This window comes from Panthera uncia, chromosome D4 (genome assembly GCF_023721935.1).
Source record: "Panthera uncia isolate 11264 chromosome D4, Puncia_PCG_1.0, whole genome shotgun sequence".
Lineage (NCBI taxonomy): Eukaryota > Metazoa > Chordata > Mammalia > Carnivora > Felidae > Panthera > Panthera uncia.
Window position 1 is genome coordinate 67,701,416 of NC_064807.1, and position 25,579 is coordinate 67,726,994.

Sequence of the window (25,579 nt, forward strand, 5' to 3'; positions counted from 1 at the left end):
CTGCTCAATAAATAAATACTGATGCAAAAGACAAAGGAGTGAGGGGCGGTGTGGATTCTGGAAATAACCACAAAACACATGGTATCATCTCCCTATCTCCCTGAGCATCAAAACCACCAGAGTGCCCATCGCCCCAGCTACACTACCCAGTTTGAGTCAGCAGGTTTGGGGGGGCTCCAGAATGAACAAGTTCACACTTCAAATAAATGGCAAACTAGAATAGTAAACTTCTAATCTTTTTACTCTTTGATGTTTTTTTTCCCCAACTTTTATTTTTAAAAACTTCAAACCTACAGGGAACTGAAAAATGCGTGTAATAATGAGTGCAATAAACACCCACATATCCTAAGTCTTCAAACATTTTTGATGCTTGTAGCCTTACCAGTAAAAAATTGTGAGCACATACCGCAGTATGTACTTAAGGTACTTATGAAGTATATAAAACAAAATATTTTTATATGTACAATTCATGTTTATGTTTTTACTGTTGAAGTTTAGTTGACCTACAATGTTATATGAGTTTCAGGTGTACAACAGAGTGATTTGATAGTTCTATACATTACTCAATGCTCACCACGGTTAAGGACAGTCATATCTATCACCACACGTTATATTATTGATTATATTCCTCATGCTATACTTTTTTCTTTTCCGTGACTTATAACTAGAAGTTTGTGAAACTGGAAATGAGTGAAATAAAACACAGTTTAAACAGATGAAATATTTAAGACAACTGGCTGGGTTTCCTCTAGTAATCACTGTCATAAGAAGAGGGGGGATGGGTATACATTAGATTGAAAGAGATTTAAGGGACATAAGATGCATAACGCAATACATGACCCTAGACTGGAACCTATTTTGGATCAATCTACTGTAAACAATTTCGGAACCACTGAGGGAACTTGAATTTTAATCGTTAGGTAAATAAAATGTGCTAACATGGAAAGATGAAGATCATAACCAAACAAAGCAAATTTAAAAACACCACAAACAGTGTAATTTCATTTTGGTTAAAAGGTATGTGTGTGTTTGTGTAGAGAGAGAGCGCACTCTAAGAAGAATCAGAAATAGGAGGGAAGAACAGCAATCTTCTGGGTGGTAGGAACGACGTTTTTTATTTCCTTGTATCTACTTTCAGCATTTTAAACAATCTAAATATATGCATACTACTATATTTTTAATTAAAATTATTAAAAATAAGTATTTTCTTCCCAGATCCAATGCATATGCCGCATGAATAGGCCTATACCACAGGTATAGCAGGACACAGCAGGAGGATGTGTTGCCTGACTCAGGAAGAGAGAGAGAGAAAAAGAGAAAGCTGTTTACCAAGGTGACAACCATACGACAGTCACTTTAAAGTGTACAACTAGATGGCATTTGCTGTACTCACAATGTTATGTAACTACCAACACTTTTTTACATCACCCCATAAAGACATTCCCATTTCCTACTCTTTACCTCCCCTGATAACCTCTAATGTACTCTTTCTCTGGATTTGCCCCCTTGGGATATATAATAGAAACCATACAATAGGTGATCTTTTGCGTCTGGCTTCTTTCAGTTAGCAGAATGTTTTCAAGATTTATCCAAGTTGTAGCATGTATCAGTTCTTTGATCTTTTTAAATTAATTTTTGATTATAATAAAATATATACGACATACATTTTACCATTTTCACCACTTTTTGCTGTAAAGTCCAGTAGCATTAAACAAATTCACACTGCTGTGAAACCATCACCACCATCCATCTCCAGAACGTTTTTCATCTTGCAAAACTGAACCTCTATACCCATGAAACAGTAACTTCCCCTGCTCCTCTCCCCCAGCTTCTGGCAACCATCATTCGACTTTCTGTCTCTATGACTCTGACTACACTAGGTACCTCGTAGAAGTAGAATCCTACCATATTTGTCCTTTTATATCTGATTTATTTCACTTAGCATAATGTTGTCAAGGTTTACCCAAATTGAACCATCCATCGGTTTTTCATTCCTTTTTATGACTGAATAATATCCTACTGTGTGTGTATAAATGTTGTGAACGTGTATCTCACGATTTATCCATTTATCTGTCATTGATGGACATTTGGGTTGTTTCTTCCTTTTGGTTATTATAAATAAAGCTGTTACAAACATTTGCATACAAATTTCTTTGTGGACATACGTTTCCATTTCTCCAGAGTATATACTTAGCAGTGGAACTGTTGGGTTATATGGTAATCTATGTTTAACTTTTTAAGGAACCAACAAACTTTTCTACAGTGGCTGTGCCATTTTACATTCTCACCAGCAATGTACAAAAGAGTTCTATTTCTCTACATACTTCCAACTTTGCATTGTTTTTGATTAAAGCTATTCTAGTGAGTTTCATGGTTTTGATTTGCATTTCCTTAATGAACAATGATGCTAAACATCTTTTTAAGTGCTTGCTTGTTGGCCATTTGTAAATTTTCTTCAGAGAAGTATCTATTCAAGTCTTTTGGCCATTTTTAAAATGGGTTGTCTTTTTGTTGTTAAGTTATAAGAGTTCTTTACGCATTCTGGACACAACAAGAAAACTATAAACCAAAATCCCTCATAGACAAATACAAAAATCCTCAAGAAAATTTTAGGAAATTGAAAGCACCAGTAATGAATAAGGGTAATACATTACGAGCAAGATGGGTTTAACCCAGAGATGCAAGATTAATTTAACATTCAAAAATCAATGTAATTCACCCTGGCACTGGTCTCAAACAAAAATACCTTAACTGACATTGTACTTGAAAAATTCAATATCCGTTCACCATAAAAACTCTCAGAACCAAGACTAGAAGGGAATTTCCTCAACCCAAGAGAGCAAGAACTGGCAAATTTTTCTGTAAAAGGCTAGACAACAAATATTTCAGGCTTCGTGAGCTAGACCATCTGTGTCACAACCCCTCAACTCTGGTTGTTACAAAAGCAGCCACAGAAAATATATAAACAAATAGGTGTGGCTACATTCCAATAAAACTTTAGTCGTAAAAATAGGTGGCCAGCTAGATTTGGCCCACAGGCTACAGTCTGTCAACTCCAAAAGCCCTACCGGGTTCTCACATCTATTAAAAACAGCAGCACAGGGGCGCCTGGGTGGATCAGTCGGTTAAGCGTCCGACTTCAGCTCAGGTCATGATCTCATAGTTTGTAAGTTCAAGCCCCACGTCGGGCTCTGTGCTGACAGCTCAGAGCCTGGAGCCTGCTTCGGATTCTGTGTCTCCCTCTCTCTCTGACCCTCCCCTGCTCATGCTCTGTCTCTGTCTCAAAAATAAATAAAACATTTAAAAAAATATATTAAAAAAAAAAAACAAACAGCAGCACACATCAAACTTAATGCTGAAAGACCGAATCCCCCCTAATATCAGGAGAAAGGCAAGGTGTCTTATCACTTCTATTCAACGTTGTACTGGAAGTTCGATTAATGCAGTAAGGCTAGAAAAAATATAAAGGCATACAAACTGAAAAGAAAGAAACTGTCTTTATTCACAGAAGCCATGCTCATTAAAATAGGAAATCTTATAAAATTTACCCCAGTGTTCCTAGAACTAAAAAATAAGTTCAGCAAGGTTGTAGGATATATAAAGCCAAAAAGCCAAAACAAAACGATAAACTATATTTGTTTACTAGCAACAAGAAGTTGGGAAGTGGGGGAAAAATACTAGTCAAGTCTTAAGATGACCCCAGCTCTGGCCAACACCTTGACTGCAGCCTTGTGAAAGACCCTGAGCCAGAGGCCCTAACTAAGCCCCACCCAGATTCTTGACCCATAGAAACAAATAACGAGTGTTTGTCATTTTAAGCTAAGTTTTGGGGTAATTTGTTATGCATCCCCTGATATGTGATACATCCAGTGTGGGTGAGTACTCACTAAGGCACTCACACATCACTTGTGGGAACACAAGTGATGGAAGCTCTGCAGCTCCTTATAAAGTCGCGCATCCACTCCCCACGTGACCAGCATTCCCACTCAGGTATTCACCCAAGTGAAACGAAAACATCTGTCGTCACGAAGACTGGTACCAGATTGCTCACAGCCGTTTTATTCTAACTTTAAAGTGAAAACAATCCAAATGTACATCAACTTGTGGATGAATCCACAAATTACGACCTGTTCTTACAACAAAATACCATTAGGCAAAATAAAAAGGAATGCACAGATACACATGACATAACATGGACGAATATCAAAAGCATTATGATTTCCAGTTCCCAGTCCAACACACAAGGAACCTGGAAGAAATCATCCATCCTAACGAGTAAAAACCTGAACAAACTGAAAATCAACAATTCTCCTTAGACTGGAGAACCGAGGTCATAGGGCAAACTGCTGCCCCTAAAATTGGAGAAACAGACAGGCAGACACTGAGAATTACAACTTGGCAGAACAGAACAGAGATTTACAAGTAGCAATCTCTGTCAGAACCAGTACTGGGGTGGGAACATCTAAAGTGTAAGTGACCGGGGCGCCTGGGTGGCTCAGTCGGTTAAGCGTCCGACTTCAGCTCGGGTCACGATCTCACGGTCCGTGAGTTCGAGCCCCGCGTCGGGCTCTGGGCTGATGGCTCAGAGCCTGGAGCCTGCTTCCGATTCTGTGTCTCCCTCTCTCTCTGCCCCTCCCCCGTTCATGCTCTGTCTCTCTCTGTCTCAAAAATAAATAAAACGTTAAAAAAAAATTTAAAAAAAATAAAATAAAATAAAGTGTAAGTGACCAATGGCTGAAGGATCATTGCAGACGAGGCTGGAGGTGAAAAAACTCTATGGACATCCAGGCTCAGGGAGGCTCCTACACTTCTGTGAGTTTTTACCTCCACGAGCCCTACCAGGGTCTCACAGTGAGTATCAGATAGATTCTCCTGCTTCTGGCAAAAACAAAAATGATGTCATTTTGAATATAACCAGAGCACGCTGCTCTTAACAAGATCAAGAGAAACTATTTTGCCAGAACCTAACTAAAGTGGAATTTATCAGGGAGGGAAGAGAAATAAAACTCCAGCTCCCCCTGGCCTTCCTGTCCTACCTAAGGAGTGAAAAATCTAAGAGGCACCGGTGAAGTCCAGGGACACAGGCTCAATAAAAGACTGAGACTTAATCATAGGGCTGCAGAACACTTCTACCCTCACACCTTATCAGAACATCACTAAAAGCCTACTTACTGGATTTCCTTTTACCTAGGACATCATGGCAGGCTTTCTACAGAAGATTACAAAAAGGACAAAAAACAGTCTGAAGTGCCAGAGGAAGCATCAGAACAAGACTCAGATAGGGCAGGGATACTGAAATTATGAGGCCAGGAATTTAAAGTATGATGACACCTGAAACTATTATGACACCACATGTTAGTTATATTTCAATTAGAAAAAGCAAATAAAAGAAAAGAACGATTAGTATGTTAAAGGCTCTAATGGGACAGTAGACAACATGCAGGAACAGATGGGTAATGTAGCAGAACGATGGAAACTCTAAGAAAGAATCAAAAAGAAATGTTAGAAAACAAAAGCATTATGTGAGTGAAAGAAGCCAGACTAAAAAACCACATACCAGATGGTTCCATTTACATAAAATTCTACAAAAAGCAAAACTGTAATGATAGAAAGCATAGCAGTGGTTGGTAAGAGAGTACCGAGAGCAGAGGGAGAAGACTGACTGCAAAGGGGAAGAGAACTTTTCGGGGTGCTGGCAATGTTCTGTTATGGTGGCTGTAGTAGCACTACATGGCTGTAAGCGTTTGTCACAACTCATCCAATTGTTAATTTAAAATTGGTAAATTTTATTATATGTAAAGTATATCCAATTAAAAATATGCAAGTTATAAGTGCATAAATTAAGTACAAATATGAATTAAAATCTTCCTTTACAGAGGGGGAAAAAAGATGGTGGCATCTTATCCATTCAATTAACCACCTTAGGTAGTATATCTTTCTACTCTAGCCTCGTTATTACACATAGTTTATTCGTTGATGTTTTCAGCTCAATCATCCAACATAATTTCTTGTAAGGATCTAATGATATCAAATTTTACTGATCTTCTCTCACTCACCCTTATTACATGAAAGACATTCAGGTATTTTAAAAGCACAATTATGTTATACAAATGTGCCCACTAGTAACGACTGTAAAAAATAACACTCTCTTGTCAAAGGCCAAAACTCTAGAAGGCAGTAATCGCTGGCGTCAACTGCGTACCTACGTCCTGTTAGTCCAGGGCCAGTATCAATGCATAGTTTTATTACTTTCATAATAAATTCTATAATTCTATCAAAGGCTGGTATAGGTATTCATCTTTATAATCTGCTAGAAAATTGGATCCCATCAGGCTGTCTGAGATAAAAAGACACTTCCAACAGACAGAACGGTTGTAAAGGCCAAAAAAAAGTATCTGAAGTTTAATCTCTTTGTTTTAGAATGGTTCTTTCTCACTGTTTGTACTTGGCAAGTTCACATCAAAAGCACAACTCCCTGCAGATTTAATTTAGTACTTTCTGTCAGGGTCAAACCACTAGTGCCTCACAGAGGTAGTGCCTCACTACCTCACAGAACTTACTATTTAGAGAACTAATTATTTAGAGGCCTATTAAATTTAGATTTCTAAGTCAGGTCAGCAAGATGGAAGACCTGCACAGCAAACACTGTCTCTGGACTTCCTAATTACCCTGAGTTCCTTTAATTTTCCTGATCAGTGAAGTACAACTGGGAAGACCTTGCTTGTTGGTTGGGTGGTTTAAGGAGGGGGGAACTGAGAGGCACCTGGGTGGCTCAGTTAGTTGAGCGTCCAACTCTTTGATATTGGCTCAGGTCAAGATCCCAGGGTAGTGGGATCGAGCCCTGCGCCTGGCTCCATGCAAGAGTGTGGAGTCTGCTTAAGATGCTCTCTCCCTCTTTCTTTCGCTCTCCTTCTGTCCCTCCCCTGCTTGCGTGTGCATGAGCTTGTGCTCATTAAAAAAACAAAAAAGAAGGGAGGAACTGAGAAGTTACCTGGGCGTACTGTTCCAAGACTGTGGCTGCATCACCATGCTTCCTCTGCTCAACCAGCTTTCCTGCAAAGATAATAAACATCTGACCATAGTTGGCTTGCTAAGAACAGGATTACCAGAGCTCACGTTGAAATAGTTTCTGCAGGTACTTTTTGAACAAAAATGGCCCCCTTACAAATTGGAGACTGAGCTCTACAGCAGACATCCAAACAGAACTGCTTTAAAACAGCATTTTCCAAAATGCTCCCTAAGAGTGTTCCGTAGAATAATAAAAGGCAATACCAGAAAACAACAACGTTCGCAGGACAAGTAAGTTTGTGAAGCACTAGGTCAAACAAAGCTACACAGATTACTTTGTTTGAGTGGTTCACTAATATATCTGTATTATGTATCAAACGGCATATGTTGTGAACTTGTCAGGAAGTAGGCAGGAATACCATGGAGTCCTATCTTAAATGGCAGTTACGATCTAAATTTAGCAGAAAATGTGAAAATGATATATAGTCAAAATTAGCCATGAGAAAAGCTTACAAAGGCACACATATGGGAGACTGACCTAACATCTCTCCCTCATCCATTTCTTCCTCAAATACGAAGAGACTGCTAATCTTTGGTTGAGCACTAAGATGAAGGCAGCTGGCTCAGGGGTGATACAGTGTCTTTAGATCCTCGAGTGACTCAGCACAGTTGAGAGAATCCTGTTGTAAGAAGCACCCAGAACCTGAAGCTGACTACGGGGCTGGCAGATTCATGTCTCCCATCTCATTCAAACTCTTGTGCATATCATCCCTGACAAAAACAGGTAAAATCATCTCCACAATTTAAACAGCTATCTTTCTTTTCTTGCGTAAACTGCCTAAGTTCAAGTGTACATAAAGTGACTCTACCTTATAAAATTTCTCAAAAATCTTTGACCATCACCTCCCCTTACCTTTTTTTTTTGCTAAACATCTGGGAGAACTTGGTGTATACCATAAAACAAGACAAATAGCAAGCTCAAGTTGTAAAGAATGTAAGAGAAGATAGCAGGTCCTAAAAAACAGAACTGGAAGGTATAAACAAACTACCAAAACCTGTTTCTAAAGCAGAAGTAACAGTGGAGTCACAAAGAATACCTAACAGGCCTAATATAGAGAATTCTCAAAAACTAAAAAGAGTTCACCATGGAAATTAAGAGGGCTTAGAAGAGCCTGCAGATCTAATTACCAGAAAAAAAAATACAAATAACTAAGGAAAATATGCACATGTATTTAACAGGATTTAATCTGGAATTTTTTCAGGACTACGTATTTTTTGAAACAACAACAGTATTTTTAAAACTCTAAAAAGGACAGGGGGGAAATATACCGGTCCCTTACTTCAAGCACAGCTGAGAGGACACAGTCCCTGTTCACCTCTTCTCCCAAGCGGTCCTGAAGCTCTCCCTGACTCAAACAAGTTACACTCTGATAGAGCCTCCCCGCTGGATCAGACAACCCCTAGACCCTGACGCAGCTCAACTGCCTTTGCATTCAGAATGCTTACACATTTAGCCTCTTCTTTCATTTCTGAAAAATGCTATTCTTGTTCCCAACGATCTACCATTTATAACTGAAGGGCCCCACCCCAAAACTCACGTTCGCCTTCTCCTAGGGCCCATGGCTGTGCAGTTACTCTATGCTAGGTGTGCCGTGTGATGTAAGCTTTGGCAAATGAGATGGAACAGAAGTAACGGTGTAACTTCGAGATCATTTCCAACTTAAAGCATTCTCCTACGGCTCTAGCTTTCTCCCCTTCCTGAGGACTGCGATACAGAGGTGGAGAAAATCCAGCTACAACCATCCATCTAAGATGACAGAGCCACACAATGGAAGAACTTCTCAGTCCTCACGTGAGAGAAGACAGAAGCTTTCTCTATTACGCCACTGCATTTGGGGGACTCACTGTAGCAGTGAGACTGTCTCAAGTTATGCTGCTCTAAATTTACTTGCAAAATTGCCAAAGAAAGGGAGAAACAAAAAACCTCTGGGGAAGTTCTCATTTTGGAGAGCCTAAACCGCCGTGTTTACCTGCCAGAGTTCTGCTGAGGCCAGCCAGCTGGTCTTTGGTCCAGTTAAGTTGGGCTGCCATGCAGAGAGCTTGCTGCCAGCTGCCACTGGCCAGAAAGGCACTGAGAGCTTTCTCATGGGCACCACAGCGGGCAAACACGAGCCCTGCTGGCTCGTAGAGGTGCTCCTGTGTCAGGTATTCCCCATAAGCAATGCTGATCTCCTGTGGTAAGAGGAGACACTGGGTTGGTAAGGAAAGGTGACAGTCATTTTTTAACCTCCAATGGAGGCTGCTTTAGTTACTACATTTGAAAATCTCTTGAATTACTTATGAAAATCCTGTAGTTAATCAGTGAATTCAATCATTCTTCCACTGAAAACCTTACTGAGGATGTGTCATGTGTTCACTCAACAAGTAATTACGGCGTACTATTCATGGCAGTGGGAATCACATGGCGATGCAAAAAATAAAAACAAGCGAAACACCAAATACTAACAAAACCACCACCAAGTTCCCGCTCTTGTGGTGACAGGGAATGGACTTATAAACACAATATAGCCTGTGACATAGTGCTAAAGGGACAGAGAGTGAAGGCAGTTGTTATTTTGGAGGGCTGTGAGGAGAATATGCTACATAAAGGGTTACAGGAAGAGTATTCCAGACTGACGGCTACAGAAGGCACCATGGCCAAGAGGCAGGAATGTGTATGGAATACCCAGGAAGGAATAGCAAGAAGGCTGGTGTGGCTGGACAAGAGACAGCACCAGAGGGAGGAAGAGACAATGAAAATAAAAGCAAAGAGGTGGCCACTGGCCAAATTCTCTATCCTGGGCTCCACGCAGGTAGGGACACAAAGAGGAATACAACACAAAGCCACCACCTTTAAGCAACGCATGGTCAGTCGGGGAGACAAATCGGTGTGTCAGTGGTTTGTTACGTACCACCACTGACTTGAGAAGGTGCTCTGGAGTTCGGTGTGGGGCACCTCGCCCCGGAACAGCTTTGTCACAGAGAAGACCCAAGAGTTGAAAGACAAGTGGGGCTAAAGAAAGGAGCAGGGAGAGGCCTGGAAGAGGCAGCCGATGCTAACGAAACAGGCAGGAGCCAGATCATAGAGACACAGGCAATTTGCAAACCAAGTGCACACGGCCTGAGGGTGGCAAGGACGAGGAGTGGTCACTGGCACAGGCTCCGGGCTCAGACAGCCTGGGCTCCGCATCCCAGCTCAGCGGCCTCATACTCCAGCTCCTGAGGCAAGTTGTTTCCACATCTGTTTATCCTATCAGGTTGTTGTGACACTCATATAATTCATTTAACAAAGTATCTGGCATATAAGAAAACTAAATGGGGGGCGCCTGGGTGGCTCAGTCAGTTAAGCATCCGACTTCAGCTCAGGTCACGATCTCGCGGTCCGTGAGCTCAAGCCCCACGTCAGGCTCTGGGCTGATGGCTCGGAGCCTGGAGCCTGTTTCCGATTCTGTGTCTCCCTCTCTATCTGCCCCTCCCCCGTTCAAGCTCTGTCTCTGTCTCAAAAATAAATAAACATTAAAAAAAATTAAAAAAAAAAAAAAAAGAAAAGTAAATGGATGTTTGTTTAGACAAACAACCAAACTTTATCCCTTTATCCTAAACCACTTGAGAAAGATCTACACGCTTGGGGATGATCAGTCATGTGGTCGCAAGGCTGGGCTGGAGCAAGGAGTGGGACGTAAGCAGGAAACCCTATTGAGAAGCTGCCGCTCATCAAGCAGAATTCATGATGAGAAATGGGAGACAACTCCTAGGCTTCCAGCCTGAGCAACTTCTTCAGAACAGGAGCAGGTCAGGGCCATTCTCTGAGATAAGAGTTCATGATAAGGCTAACTTATTTCACGATAAACCTTGAAATCAAGGATGGTGTTACAGACTCAGGATCCTTACACCCTTTCCAGCTAACTCACATCACCAAAAGAGCCTCATTTCACACACCACTCACCTTGTATTGCTGCGAGTCTGATGGAAATAACTTCAAAGCTTCCTTATACAAGTTTTTATCTTTTATTAAGTTTAAGCATTCTGGGAAGTATTCGGGTCCTGAGGAGTGAGATTCATGCACACACAAATTTAGGACTTTGGAAGCATAATGAGTTTCATTTACACCAGTGGTCCCTAAACAAAGTCTACAAGGGACCTTTATAGACCTGCAGAATCAGAGTTATCAGGAGAACAGAATCCAAGAATTTTAATTTTAGCAAAGCACCATGGCAGATGTGAGGTATGACAAGCACTGGTTCGGATGAAAGTTCTACTCAAAAGGAATTCTTCATACACGACCCCTGATAAATGACCATCTAACCTTGTGTTTTCTCAACTGCCTTCATTGGAATCCTCTGGGGAGCTTATCAGCCATACAGACGCCTGAGTCCTATCCCAGCCCAGCTCAATCAGATTGTTGAAGGAAGCTTAATAACACCCAAACAACTTCCTTATCCCCATCTTAGCTCTCGGGAAAGAGCCACAACTGCTGAAGCCAGCAGCTCCAGCATGGGACAGGGAGTGTGTCCTAACTACGAGTGTGTCCTTCTGGGAGCTGCCAGTGGGTATGGCCACTCACTCCAGACAAGCCACGCTTCCCACAGGTGTCTGTAAACACCGTGGGAGAAGAGTGCACTATCAACCAATTTTCGTTCCGAGATACTGAAATGAATTTAGGACGTGATCATCCTTAACCCCAAACGGATCTGCTCTATATTTTTAGTTAGGGAGCTCCTCCAGTTCATTAAAATTCATTTGCTTTGCTTTCAGCTTCTTAGAACATATGATAAAATAAGGTGCACACAGGTAACCGTGTTTCGGTTTCAGGAGTGGAAACTGACATCCATCTACGTTTATGTCTAAACTGACACTTTAACTTATACCCTGCCTAGCTCCAAAGAAGATCTGAAGCAGAAATAAACATACTAATCCTCACACTTACCACATTTGCTGAGGTGCCCAATGGCTTTTTCATATCGCTTCAAGTATTTATCTATGGTGAACCGCTGATAATTGGTTTCCATTTTCTTAAGTGTATTAAGAAATGGCAGATATTCTTTGGGATCCTAAAAAAACAAAAACCAAAAACCTAACAGGTCAGACCTTTACTGCTTATAATTACATTTACTTATAACAATACAAATGATATACAATAATTGTAACAATCAATAAACCCAAAGCTACAAAATTTTTAAAATATGTACTATGCTGATATATTAATTACATACTGTATAATGAAACTACATAAAACAAGTTTTGGCAAAAATGCTTTAAAATACTGGCATTATTTGTTTTCATTCAAAATAATGAAGATGAATTCTCATATAGTCTCACAACAACCATTTATTTCCTAAGCTAATAAGGAAAACAAAGTTCCAATCCAGAAGATATTCAACAAATGCATCCAACTTCTCTGGAAGTGGAAGGTACTTGGAGCTCTTTGCATGACATTTCATGCCCTCCGTCTTCAAGTTTTAAAACAAAGGTAAAACTGTACTGAGTTAAACACAAAACTCTAAGGACCTGCCAACCAAGATTTTATTAGCACTGACTGTCTGCAGCTTTGTACTATGCCCTGAAAATTGTTTTTTTTTTTTTTTTTTTTTCTAAAGAACAGATGCTCCCTGTTCTTAATGTAATTTCACTGGGCAGATAGGATAAATATACATTAAGTATACAAAAAAAGACCAGAGAAAAAAATAAATACTCATGCATGTGATAAAAAGCACAACTACAGGCCGAAGTATTTAATCAACAAACACTTAGGAAGAATTCACTATGTACAAAAAATACAACAAACCCCTAACCTCAGGAAACCTATAAGCTAGGAGAGGAGCTAGAATGATACACAGGGAGGGGCAGGCACTGGGTGCAGTGGAAGCACATGAGGCCCATCTCATCTAGTCCCTGGGTGGTGGGCAGGGAGGCAAGAATGGATTACTGGGAAGATGCTACCCTGGCATCCTTTGCCTTAGGTGAGTGAGAATTATCCTGGTGAATGGAAGGGTGAGAGTGGTGAAAGCCCACAGGCCCACGGGAAGCAGAAGTAATGCTACCTGCAAAGCTAAGTAGTGGCTGTGGGGACAAAAGCACTGCCTCCCCTCTGCAGGCTGAGAAAAAAGAACAACATCAAGAGATGAGCATGAGCATAGACACCAGACCTGGGTGGGAGACAAGGGGGTGTTAAGCAGTATTACGGCTTGTAAACTCTATCCTACAGCAATGGGCAGAGCCCATGAAGCATTATAAGCAAAACAACGAAAGAGCAAAATTTCCTTTCAGCAAAGATCACTCTGGCAAGAGCAAAGAGAGGAGTGACAGGGTGAAACTAAGACTGCAAAAAACAGGTTAAAAAATGTATAGGGGCACCTAGGTGGCTCAGTCGGTTAAGTGTCTGACTTCAGCACAGGTCACGATCTTGCTGTTTCCGAGTTTGAGCCCTGCATCAAGCTCCGTATTGACAGCTCAGAGCTCGGAGCCTGCTTCGGATTCTGTGTTTCCCTCTCTTTTTTCTGCCCCTCCACTATTCAATGCTGTCTCTCTCTCTCTCAAAAATAAATAAACATTAAAAAAAAAATTTGTTTTTTAAATGTATAAACCAGGGGTGCCCCAACTTTTCTACTATAGCATGCTAAGGTGGGACAAGAGGCCTCAAACCTTTCCATTCTGCATGTTCCCACTTTCCACTGGGAAAAACAGCTACATAACAAGGAACTGGATTGTAATAGGAGTCATTTGCTATATTCCCTTTGTAAGAGGAGACTTTGTTCACATACATGACCATAATCTTAAAGATAATGAAGTAACTTAATTCACTTGTTCAACCTAGCATTCAAAACACTTTGATAAAGGGTGCCTGGGTGGCTCAGTCCGTTAAGCGTCCGACTTCAGCTCAGGTCCCGATCTCGCGGTCCGTGAGTTCGAGCCCCGCGTCAGGCTGTGGGCTGATGGCTCAGAGCCTGGAGCCTGCTTTCGATTCTATGTCTCCCTCTCTCTCTGCCCCTCCCCCGTTCATGCTCTGTCTCTCTCTGTCTCAAAAATAAATAAACATTAAAAAAAAAACTTTTAAAAATAAAAAAAAATAACAAAAAAACAAAACACTTTGATAAGCCCAGAACTGACAGAGAATGAGGCTTAGAAGCGTGAGCCCTACAAACTCACAGATCTGCCTCTAGGCCTGTACATGCAGTGTTAACATCAGACAAGATACTGCAGTATCAGGGACAGACAGGGTTTCATACCACCATGATAACAAAAATAAGAACCAAAAGGATGTTAAAGTGGAAGCTCCACATACCTTCTGTGACTTCTCAGCTACCATGAGGACCAAATCAAAGTCATACGTCCCAAGAGAATGATCATATAATTCATTAACGTCTACCAGAAGCAGCAAATACTTCAGGGCTTCTTCAGCACTCACAGCATCGGGAACAGGCGAAGCACTGCCTGTCATGTCAGTGTGTAAGAAAACAAGACCGATCAAAGCCATTTGGGAATAAACCCGTGCATCTAGCAACATAACCAAAAAGACAAAGTAACAAAATTTCTTGGCCGAACTGAACACCATATGACTTCTTTTGTACATGCTTTGTAGGACAGCGCTCAAAGAAACTGACACAGGTCTTCAAATGTCCAATAAGCCACATATTAAATCTGTGATGTGGCACTGAACCTGGTCAGAGATCTCCACAAGACTGGAAGTCTGGTGACACTCGGGGCCCTGTTAAACACTCTCCGTGAAAGGGTCTCTACCTTGAAGCTCGTGTACCTTCTGCAGCACAATTTCCAGTTCTGGGGTTGTTTTCTTCACATGAGAGGTGAGTATCGATAAGCAGTACCTGAGGTAGTGAGTGAAGAACGCCAGAATGAGCAGAGTGAAGAAGGACATTCTCAGTCCCTGCGTAAGGACAATAGCACACTTCTGGGCCTCAAAAGACGCCAACTAATGATAGCACACATACTTGTGAGGGTTTATGCTCTCCATGGCTGCTCTCAGAGCATCGCAGATAAGGTCTACTTTTTTCCCATCAGGATCCTTGGACAGCTGGGCAGTGCTGGTAACCGGTGGAGGATACATGGTCTTTGTAACATCTTCTTCCCTAAGAACAGGTCATTAAAAGGTCACTAACTGAACATGTGTCCTAGCTATCAAATGACTACCACGTACTGGGACATGCTGATGAGGTAATAAAAATGGCTTTTGGAGAACAGTTTCATTATATTCACATCAGGTGAAAAACGAAGAAACAAACTGAGCAATGAAAACGTGTCCCAAAAACCGTGTACAGTGATATATTCACATTAGCCCCTAACTGGGAACAGACCAGGTGCCCCACTACAGAGGAACAAATAAACAAATTGTAGTATATTTACACTATAGCATACTACATGAATGAACCCGTGATACCAGCAAAAACACGGGTTACTTTCATGGTAACATGCCGAGTGAAAGCAGCTTAATTTACAAAGAAGAGCAAATACTATCTGATTCCACTTACATTTAAGTTCTCCGACAGGCAAAATTGATCTACGGTGACGATCTCCAAACAATGGTTGCCAAGGAGGTAGGGAATGGGACTAACAAGAGGTTTGGAAGAACTTTCTGAGGTGAAGGAAATGTTCTCTATCTTGACAGGTTTGGGCTACATGGAAGTACACACTGGTCAAAACTGCCTAGACAGTACACTTATGGTCTGTACATTTCATCACACATGAATCTGACCTGCTGGGGGGGGACCCTGTACACGGAGAACGCACTCTAATCAGTGTTACACAAAGTGGAATACTGAGACATAAAGTGGACTGATATCTACAATTAACTTAAAATTTGCCTCAGGGTGCCTAGGTGGCTCAGTTGGTTAAGTATTCGACTTCGGCTGACGTCATGATCTTGCGGTTCACGAGTCTGAGCCCCACACTGGGCTCTGTGCTGACAGCTCAGCCTGGAACCTGCTTTGGATTCTGTGTCTCCCTCTCTCTCTCTGCCCCTCCCCTGCTCATGCCTGCTCTCTCTCTCTCAGAAATAAGTAAAAACATTAAAAGAAATTTTTTTTAATTTGCCTTAAAAAAGGTGAATGATGGATGGACAGATTGTAGATCATGATAAAGCAAATATAGCAAAATACCAACTGCAGAATCTAGGTGGGGGTATAGGATGCTCGCTGGACGTCTCAACTTTTCTTGTACGTTTAGAATTTTTTTAATTGGAAAAAAGTCATTGCAGAAAAACACACCATTTGACTTCAATTTCATATACACCTAAAAATAGTCAATTATAATTCTAAAGGACACACTTTTGAGTCTGAGTTTTAAATAGGCTATTTTTAAAAAAAAGGAAAAAGAGTAAATATCTACTGTAAGTGGCATGTTAGACTTATAATGATTAAAAAATACCAAACAGAAGGTTAATTTTTTTCCTGTAGCTATTTATGTTTTATTTCCAAAATGAGATAAATAATGGAGATGATACTCACAAATTATTCAAAATACTTACTTCAATTCTGTGAAAAACAAATTGATATGATTTACAGAATCTATCTGTCTTATGAAGGTTTCCACATTTTCAAGAAATACCTACCAAAGAGAAAAAAAAGGACAAAAAATTTTAGTTCCAATCACGTCAGTTCAAGTCTCAGCTAAGCTAGAGTTAATATCAGATTCAGAAATTTACCTTCGGGTTATGGTCATGGATCAGATTGAGATTAATTCTCAATTTTCTCATGCATTCAAATGCTTCTTTAAACATAAGTCTGTGAAGAGACATAATGAATAGACATGTCATTTTACAAAGATTAATAACCTTCCTGGATCCAACATGTTTTCATTATGATACAAACCAGTTATAATTAGATTACAGTCCAAATGCCAAACAACTACCACTGGACTTCCGCTCTCAATTCACAGAATGAAAAATGAGGTACCAGCTTCACTTACCTTCTTCACTTAGTCCCCATGGCAGTCTGAGGACTACTTCCCCACATACACATTGATAGACAATCATCATAGAACTCAGGTCTACTTTCTCTTTTAGCACAATGTTAGTAAAGGTCTTTCTAATATAAAGTTTTCCCAAAATAAACTCAGACAATGGATCATTTCCTTCACAATAGTGTCTCAGGCATTTGTGGGTCAAAGGCCCCTCTGTACATCTGCCCAAAGCCTTAGGCCTTCTGCCTGAATAAATACACAAAGACAGTTTGGTGCACGATTTCCCTGGGTTCACGGGCCATCTAAAACCCATGTGGACCTCCTCAGGCTAGGAAACCCTGTCTTGTATGATGAGTCTCACGATTCTTCCTACTAGGAATATTTATTGCACCACATAATATTAAAATCAAAGTGTGGGGGAAAAAAGCCTCTGAGAATCTGAAGACATGTGTAATTTCATACTTTCATGTTTTAAAAACTTTAATAGAATACATATTATGTTCACATATAAGTCATAACAACAAACAAACTAGTCATATACATGGTTCTTACTTGTCCAGCCACTTCCGAATCTGAGCTAAAACCAGAGCTCGATGATGAACAACTTCTAAGTTTCCCCTTGGCATCTTAAAATAAATAAATCAGAACAGTAATGTTTTTAACTTAACAGAAAAAATTTAAATACCCAGGATATACCATTTCACCTAACTAAACTCTTCACAGAGAACTACCACAATACTATAAAATGCACACACTTCCAGCAGAATCTAGTTGTGCTCAGTATTTATTTTGACTTCCAAGAGAAGCTTCCCTTTTACCCATGCTGGGCACAACCTGTATCAACAACCTTTGTATAAAGCTAACAGAGAATTCAGCAAGGAATGGCCTATAGTAAATTGTTACAAGTGTAAGAGTATCTAAAACACAACCAGAAACACAGCCAGAAAAATGAGCTTACCTGTAATATAAGCTTGGTGTCCTGGGGCACAACGGTGACAATACGTGAACCCCTCTCCACCTTCCGCAGAGATTCCCCTTTAGACACGTGGTTGTTGCTCAGACCTGCATGTAATGCTAAAGACACCACTGGCTAAGCCATGAGAATCACCGTCATGACAAGTCACTTTCCATTTACTGCAGTTGAAACTGAACATATTCTCCAAACTAGAAGAGAGCAATTAACAACCACACCCCTTTGCTCTCCCACTCAACCACAAAACCGGTAGCCTTCCTAACAAACAACCTTATCCCTGGAACTTGCCCTCTCTTTCACAGAGTCCTCGTGCATATTCACATACACAGCTTCTCAAATGATTTAGAAAACACAGGGAGGACTGGGCAGCTTCTCTATGCACATTATCAGTACACTATAATCACATCTGTGAAAGATTCCCAGTTTTCAAGTTGGAAGCAAAGAAAACAAGGGGAAGTTTTCTAGAATAAGGAAAACACACAAACAGTAGGGGGAAGGGATACGTGGAATTCAAGAAAAAATGGGACAGTTTCCTACAAACCACTAGATAGAGTCTTTCAGATATACGATGGAGGGTGGCCACAGTGAGCAAAGGAAGATCACAAAGAAGTGACAGCCGGTTGTATGTACATGGTAACTCAAAGTACAACACTGGATTAGTTATATACTCCTGAGAGCAGTTTTGTTTAATTTTACAATGTTCTGGTTGAGGAAAGACCTCCTTCATTGGAAGTCTTTGCTAACTGGCATAGAATACTGAACTGAGATACTGTGTTGTGATTAGGGGCCAAGTAGAGAACTCTAAAGGTTTGCTCACAGTCTAGGACTCTATGATAAAAAGCCAAAGTAAGTGGTGAACTTTAAAGTCATCAAGGCTTCAAAGGGCAGAAGATATTAGAAAAGGGACTATTTCCTAATTTATACACTGAACACTTACTGTTAAATGAAGCATCTCTCAAGCAAAAACACAGGCAGGTATGGGAATGGGTTGTCAACAACAAGAATTCACCATATACAGCAAATGATGTGATATTTGAAGCAACCTACAATAAGGCAAAGGGGAAAGTTAGCTGTATTTCTTGGAGCCGACAGTAAAAAGGATCCTGCACCAAACCCAGCCTTGATACCTCAGTGTCACTGATGAAAAAGCGGCACCTGTCAGTGAGACCAAGGACACATTCCTGCAAAGAAACAAAATGGAAATTACAAACAATTCTAACCCAACTAGTTAAACCTGATTTGTCTATCACATAGTTCTATTGCCCTGTGGCTTCACCTCTAAGTCCGAGTCATCAAGACTGAATACAGACACCTGAGATGCTGACTACAGACTGAATACAGACACCTGGCTCAGGGCAAAGTGGAGCAGCATGCCATTCAATCCATCAGCAAGCCCCATATTCCCATCTGCTACATGTGTCTCGACTAGATTCCTTTCTGCTTGTCACCACCTCCTCTCCAACAGTCCGTCCACTCTCGGCCCATTCCTACCTACTCTCCACTGGGCAACCAGAATAACCTTTCAGAGCATGAAGCAGATCGTACCATTCCCTGATTAAAAACAGCAACAGTTTTCCAATCTTTGTAAAATAAACAAACCTACACTCCTTCCCACAGCCTATCACAAAGGTCCAGCCACAGTGCTTCCACTCGGTTCCCTGAATAAGCTAGGCTCTTTCCAAGTTCAAGGTGCATGCAGTTCCTTCTCCCTGGAACACTCTCCCTTTCCCAGGGACAGAGACTTCTTTCCCTTCATACCTTGGCACGTAACCCATGTCAGAGACGCTTTCCTGTACCATCTTCTAATTAGCCCCCCAAACCACACCCTGGTCATTTCCTTCATTCTCTTATCAGAGGGGATAGTCATACCTACATTGATAGATTACAAATTCCAGAAGAGCAGGGATTAGTTGGCTGTTTTGTTCTGTAACCACTGTATCCTATCATCTGCCATAATTATACATAATTATAGACATTCCAATATTTGATGAATCACAACCCACTGAACACTATTTTCGAGATTACATTTCTGTTGTCCCCAAACAGCATTTCATAAAACTAACTCTGAATTATCTACACAACAGGGCATAAAAGTCTGCCAACTGCATTTTTCTATCTTTTAATTCATACCCCCAAGGAAAGGAATCAGCTAACTCCTACACGTCAGACAATCTCTTAATTCCATTTCATAGATGAAGAAGCTGAGGCTCAGGTACTTCTCACTGTTGCCCTGAGAGTAAGTGGAGACTTTTACCTAATGCCATCAGTTCTTGGGCCACTGTTCTAAGTGGTAAGTTTTTCTGCCCTGTGTTCACTTACCTCTCCTCCAATCATGGCCAATTCAGTCTGTGTGCAAGGATAAGGAAACCGAACAGGAAATCCACTAGGGTTCTTCCATGGTTCAACAGCCAGAGAGGGTGACTCTGCAGGATGGGCAGCTGAGGTTTACAAAGAGTTGGTATGCTCACTGTAAAACACTGTCACATCAATACTTGCTGGAACACTTAACATGCAATTTGGATCACTTTCCAAGTGTATTTTGGAAACTCATACAATACTCCAGTCCATTACAGGAGAACACAGAGGGAGAATATACCTGCCAATTCCACTCTACAGCTTTGGGTTTTCCAGGATAGTTAAAAGACCTAACAGTCAATGGAGCACTGACAAGAAACTCACAAGTACACATTCTCAAGAATTAAACATTTATCATAAACGTGCTTTCCTAACATTCTGATACTCACCCCAAAGGTACTTAAGCATTTGGCCACCAGCCAGCTGCAGTGCTACTGACTTGGTCTTGGAACTGCAACACAGACTGATTATGACTCCATCCACTGCCACAGATGAACTGACAAAAGTTAAAAAAAGGGGAATGGGGATGTGAACAGACTACTTGATTCTCAAAAGTAGTAGCATTTCACTCATTTTGCAGAATGAAAAAAGAAGTAATTTCCCTTTGGGCTGCACTGCCTATTTCAATACAATATATACATAATACATACACACAATGATAAATACTGCAAGCAGGGGCCCACATAAATTACCTGTCACACGACACTGTTTTCCACAATGCCAATAAGCTAGGTGTCTACACTGTGAGGTCATCACTCCCATTTGGCAGCAACTTAACACAACTTATAACAACTTAATCGCCTTCACTGGACATGCATGGTATCATTTCTGTCTCCTTAAAATATACACTGCCTTAAATAAAGCAGTGAATCTGTAGAAAAATGAGTATACTCAATATCTCTTATTGCTATCATATTCATTCATGACAGTCTGTGGGTCTTCATTAAAGGGAAGAGGAGAATCTGTTACTATCATTATGTATTTTCCTGCGTCGATGAACAGAAAATAGACATGTCTGGACAGAAACAGAAGAGAACAATAAAACCAAATGCTGCTGATGCTAACATTTATTCAAAGAGTTTTTAGACAATTTACGAAAAACTCAAAATGCCCCAAATTTTGTGAGGATAAATGATCTGTGACTGGGTTAAGAGAAGAGATTCTGGAGTGAGAATGAATGGGACTGGATACAGGCTCTACCTGCATGATCCCAAGCAAGTTACTTAACTGCTCAGTGCCTCAGTGGTCTCAGCTGTAAAACACGGGTGCTAATGATACACACTTCGAAGAGATAATGTCATAAGTAAGTGAGTTACTGTAGGTAAAGCACTTAAAAGAGTATCTTTTGCAAAATACAAGCTACAATAAATGTAAGCTATTAAGACCTATAAGCTGATTGAGGAACTTTATATTCCCTAATGACAGTAATATTTTGTATGAAGAGAATAGCCTTTTTTTGAGAAACAGAAGTCAAAGCAGCACAAATATATTTTAAATGACTTCTCATTTCCATACAACAAATGAGATGACCTAGCTTTTCCTTCTATGAGCTAATGATACAGAATTTCAGGGGCGCCTGGGTGGCTCAGTTGGTTGAGTATTCGACTCCTCATTTTGGCTCAGCTCATGATCTCACAGTCATGAGATCCAGCCCCTGCACTGACAGCACAGAGTCTTGGAAGTCTCTCTGTTTTTCCCCAACGAGCATGTGCACTCTCTCTCAAAATAAATAAAAATTTTTAAAAAAATTTCAAATTTGGAGAAGCAGAAATTTGTACCATTTAGGTATTTCTGATGTAAAGTGCCTTGTTTTTTATTACCTTATTTTTATTAAGTTTTTATTTCAATTCTAGTGTAGGTAACATAGTGTTGTATTCGTTTCTGGTGTACAATGTAGTGACTGAACAATTCCATCCATCACCCAGCTCTCATCACAACAAATACTCTCCTTAATCCCTTTCACCTATTTCACCATCCCTCCCATCTGCTCTGCTTTTTAAAAGTAAGCTCCTGGCTACCTATGAGTGTTGCATATAGCTAGAACATATCTTTTATCCGGACATATTCATAAAAAGCTTTTTAAAAATATGAAGCACTTTGAGTCAAAGGTTAGGAGTTAATGACTACCTTATGTTTTGTGTATACTGTAAGGAGAGGTTCCTAATTTTGCAACAAGGGTTTCCATACTTAAAATCTAACCAGGAGACCCTGAATTACAAATGAGTCTGAGGAATAATATCAATTTAGGCTTATTGTGCCAAGTTTTGACGCTGGAAGCCTGAGGATTCTTGGAGCTGTCAAGGCAACACCATCGACCTCACAACAGGGCTTGCGTTACAGAAAACAGCACCCATTAAATGAAACCTGTTTTGAGACCGAGATGCAGTCTGGAATCGAAGCAAAACTCAGGGGCCAGGAAGCAGTGAAATTTAGCAAAGAAAAACAGACACTCTCTAATAGTAAATGCAGTCAAGCACCAAAAAGAACATATAGATGAGGAAGCCAGAAGAAGCATCTTAAAGTCACTATATCAAATGAAGCACACAGATATAGACCAAGACTGGGTAGCTTGGTAGGGTAAGCATCCAACTTACCCTCAGGTCATGATCTCACAACTGGTGAGTTCCAGCCCCACGTCAGGCTCTGTTGTTAGCACAGAGCCTGCTTCGGATCCTGTCCCCTTTGCTCTCTGCCCTTCCCCAGCTTGCATGTGCACATGCACTCTCTCTCTCTCAAAAATATATAAAAACGTTAAAAAAAAATTTATCGCATCTTACAAAAGGTTCTGCCCCATCTATTGGTATTTGCCCTATGTTTCACCACTTCTTGATACATATTAAGGTTTATATTTTGACATGACTCAAAACGACACTTAACCCCCTTGCTAAGTATATTTAACAAAGTTACTGCCCTTAACCTCATCCCCCAGAAGTCAGAAAAAGTCCTATACTCAGAAAAGACACAAACATAACTCTGTGTGATAACAGGGAAGTGCTACAATACCTAATACTGAGCTGTCCGTGCTCATCATCCGTCACAGAAGGCATCACAGTCAGATGGTGAATGACAGACTGCGGGCTGGAGTGACTGTGGCTTACAGCCAGGAAAACATCTTCCTGAATCCAAGTGAGAAGGCTGAGCTTCAATGGGTTTACTTCTTGATCTTCACCATTCTCAAACTGAATTCTGTTTTAATATTGAAGAATATCCAAGACATAAATAAAACTTTAATATCACTGAGATTTTTCTAAATGAAGGAAGAATGAACCACCTGCTCACAGTCAACTAATTTGGAACGACAAAACCTGAAGTAATGCCAAATATTACAAAATCCAAACAGTACAAAATCCAAACATAATTATGTCTCCCTGGCTTAAGAATGTTTCTCGGGGCACCTGGGTGGCTCAGTCTTAGCATCCAACTTCGGCTCAGGTCATGATCTCACGGTCCGTGAGTTCAAGCCCTGCACCGGGCTCTGTGCTGACAGCTCAGAGCCTGGAGCCTGCTTCAGATTCTGTGTGTGCCCCTCTCTCTGACCCTCCCCCAATCATGCTCTGCCTCTCTCTGTCTCAAAAATAAATAAACGTTAAAAAAAAAAATTTAGGGGCGCCTGGGTGGCTCAGTCGGTTAAGCGTCCGACTTCGGCTCAGGTCATGATCTCACGGTTCGTGGGTTCGAGCCCCGCGTCGGGCTCTGTGCTGACAGCTCGGAGCCTGGAGCCTGTTTCAGATTCTGTGTCTCCTTCTCTCTGTGACCCTCCCCCATTCATGCTCTGTCTCTCTCTGTCTCAAAAATAAATAAACATTAAAAAAAAAAAAAAAAAATTAAAAAAAAAATGTTTTTCTATTTACTTAGATTTCTTATATTGAGATCTTTATATTGAAAAGAATACTTCAGGAAACTGACTACACAAGAAAATTACCTGCCCTAGGCCCTAGAGTAACAAACCCCAGAGGTTGTCCACTGCCACCACTTATTAGCATTCAAACAGGCTCCAGCAGATATCTGGGTCTCAGTAGAGTGTGTTGTTTTTAAGTATTTCACATCAAAACGACTAATTAGCCTGAAAGATGGTATCTTGGCTTCTAACACCTTCCTCCTGTAGAATAATACATCAGAGGAGAGCACGTTTTTGCCACATCAGGCAAGAACTCGTAATGGCTACTTATCCTGCCTTTTAGCTAAAGTGGCAAGTCCTCAGCACGCACTGAAGAAGCTGGATCACTACCCTGCTCTTCGCACCCAACCAGCTCTCCCTGGACTCAGCCCCTCCACTGTGTTCTTCCCCACACAGGGGCCTTCCCACCTCTGGTTCCCACCAACACGTTTCTGCCCACCATAGCCAATGTTCCTGGTCCATCTCTGCCAGTCCTAGCCAGATCTGTTCTTTTAAGGACCAAGTATTCAAGTCCTTCATAAAATCTTCTAAATGATGTGGAGCTATCCTTCACTCAATTTTTAAAAATGATACTATATTCTAAATTGTCACACTGGGGCACCTGGGTGGCTCAGTCGGTTAAGTGTCCAACTTCAGCTCAGGTCATGATCTCATGGTTTATGAGTTCCAGCCCCGCATCCAGCTCTGTGCTGACAGCTGGGAGCCGGGAGCCTGGAGCCTGCTTCAGATTCTGTGTCTCCCTCTCTCTCTGCCTCTACCCACTCAACCTCTGTCTCTGTCTCTCTCTCAAAAATAAATAAACATTAAAAAATTTTTTTAATAAAAATAAAAAAATAAATTGTCTCACACTTCCAAGTTTGCCTTAAATCTGCCCTCAAGTGGTTTCAATTCTGTGAAATGAAACAACCCACATAAATGTTCTTCGAAAATGACTAAGCGTTATACAGACAGCCCCCACATTATACACAGTTATTAAACATATTGCATATATTTAAGAGAAATATTACTTATTAAATTCAGCTACTTATTTTAGCCTGTTTATTATTCCTACTAACTTACAAATAAATCATCTCAGGAGGCAGTATTTAGTAATTCAGAACATGGGCTTATCAAATAGAATAATCAAATCCTGGATTCTCACAGAAGTGGTATTATAATTAATAATTGGCTTCAGGGTCATCTTACAATGTCTACAGTGTACCTGAGATACTGAGTTATACCCAATCATTTATATTACTGTTTCAGTGGGAAAATGCATTCTGATTTCCAACCCAGGAGACTCAAAACACAGCAACCCCAAGTTCTGGAGTGCCGGATGTGACAAAAACAGAGACCGCATTCAGTCTGCCGTGTGGTAACAACATGGGCCCCCTCAGGTATGTAGGCATATGCAG

The 25,579-nt window shown here is 40.8% G+C and overlaps 1 protein-coding gene across 1 annotated transcript in view; it reads right to left on the reverse strand.

The window, feature by feature from the left end:
- ELP1 (elongator acetyltransferase complex subunit 1) overlaps nucleotides 1–25,579 on the reverse strand; it is a 57,663-nt gene that overhangs the window by 12,058 nt on the left and 20,026 nt on the right. Inside the window, exons 14-29 of the mRNA XM_049627616.1 lie at nucleotides 23,291–23,473; nucleotides 20,677–20,783; nucleotides 20,252–20,355; nucleotides 19,060–19,113; nucleotides 18,870–18,975; nucleotides 17,918–18,033; nucleotides 17,512–17,585; nucleotides 16,703–16,781; nucleotides 16,526–16,605; nucleotides 14,994–15,131; nucleotides 14,785–14,870; nucleotides 14,330–14,478; nucleotides 11,975–12,098; nucleotides 10,994–11,091; nucleotides 9,039–9,240; nucleotides 6,992–7,053 (exon numbers count right to left, since the gene is read on the reverse strand). Of these exons, the coding sequence (XP_049483573.1) occupies nucleotides 6,992–7,053; nucleotides 9,039–9,240; nucleotides 10,994–11,091; nucleotides 11,975–12,098; nucleotides 14,330–14,478; nucleotides 14,785–14,870; nucleotides 14,994–15,131; nucleotides 16,526–16,605; nucleotides 16,703–16,781; nucleotides 17,512–17,585; nucleotides 17,918–18,033; nucleotides 18,870–18,975; nucleotides 19,060–19,113; nucleotides 20,252–20,355; nucleotides 20,677–20,783; nucleotides 23,291–23,473 (1,762 nt within the window). The remainder of the gene's footprint in view (nucleotides 1–6,991; nucleotides 7,054–9,038; nucleotides 9,241–10,993; nucleotides 11,092–11,974; nucleotides 12,099–14,329; nucleotides 14,479–14,784; nucleotides 14,871–14,993; nucleotides 15,132–16,525; nucleotides 16,606–16,702; nucleotides 16,782–17,511; nucleotides 17,586–17,917; nucleotides 18,034–18,869; nucleotides 18,976–19,059; nucleotides 19,114–20,251; nucleotides 20,356–20,676; nucleotides 20,784–23,290; nucleotides 23,474–25,579) is intronic.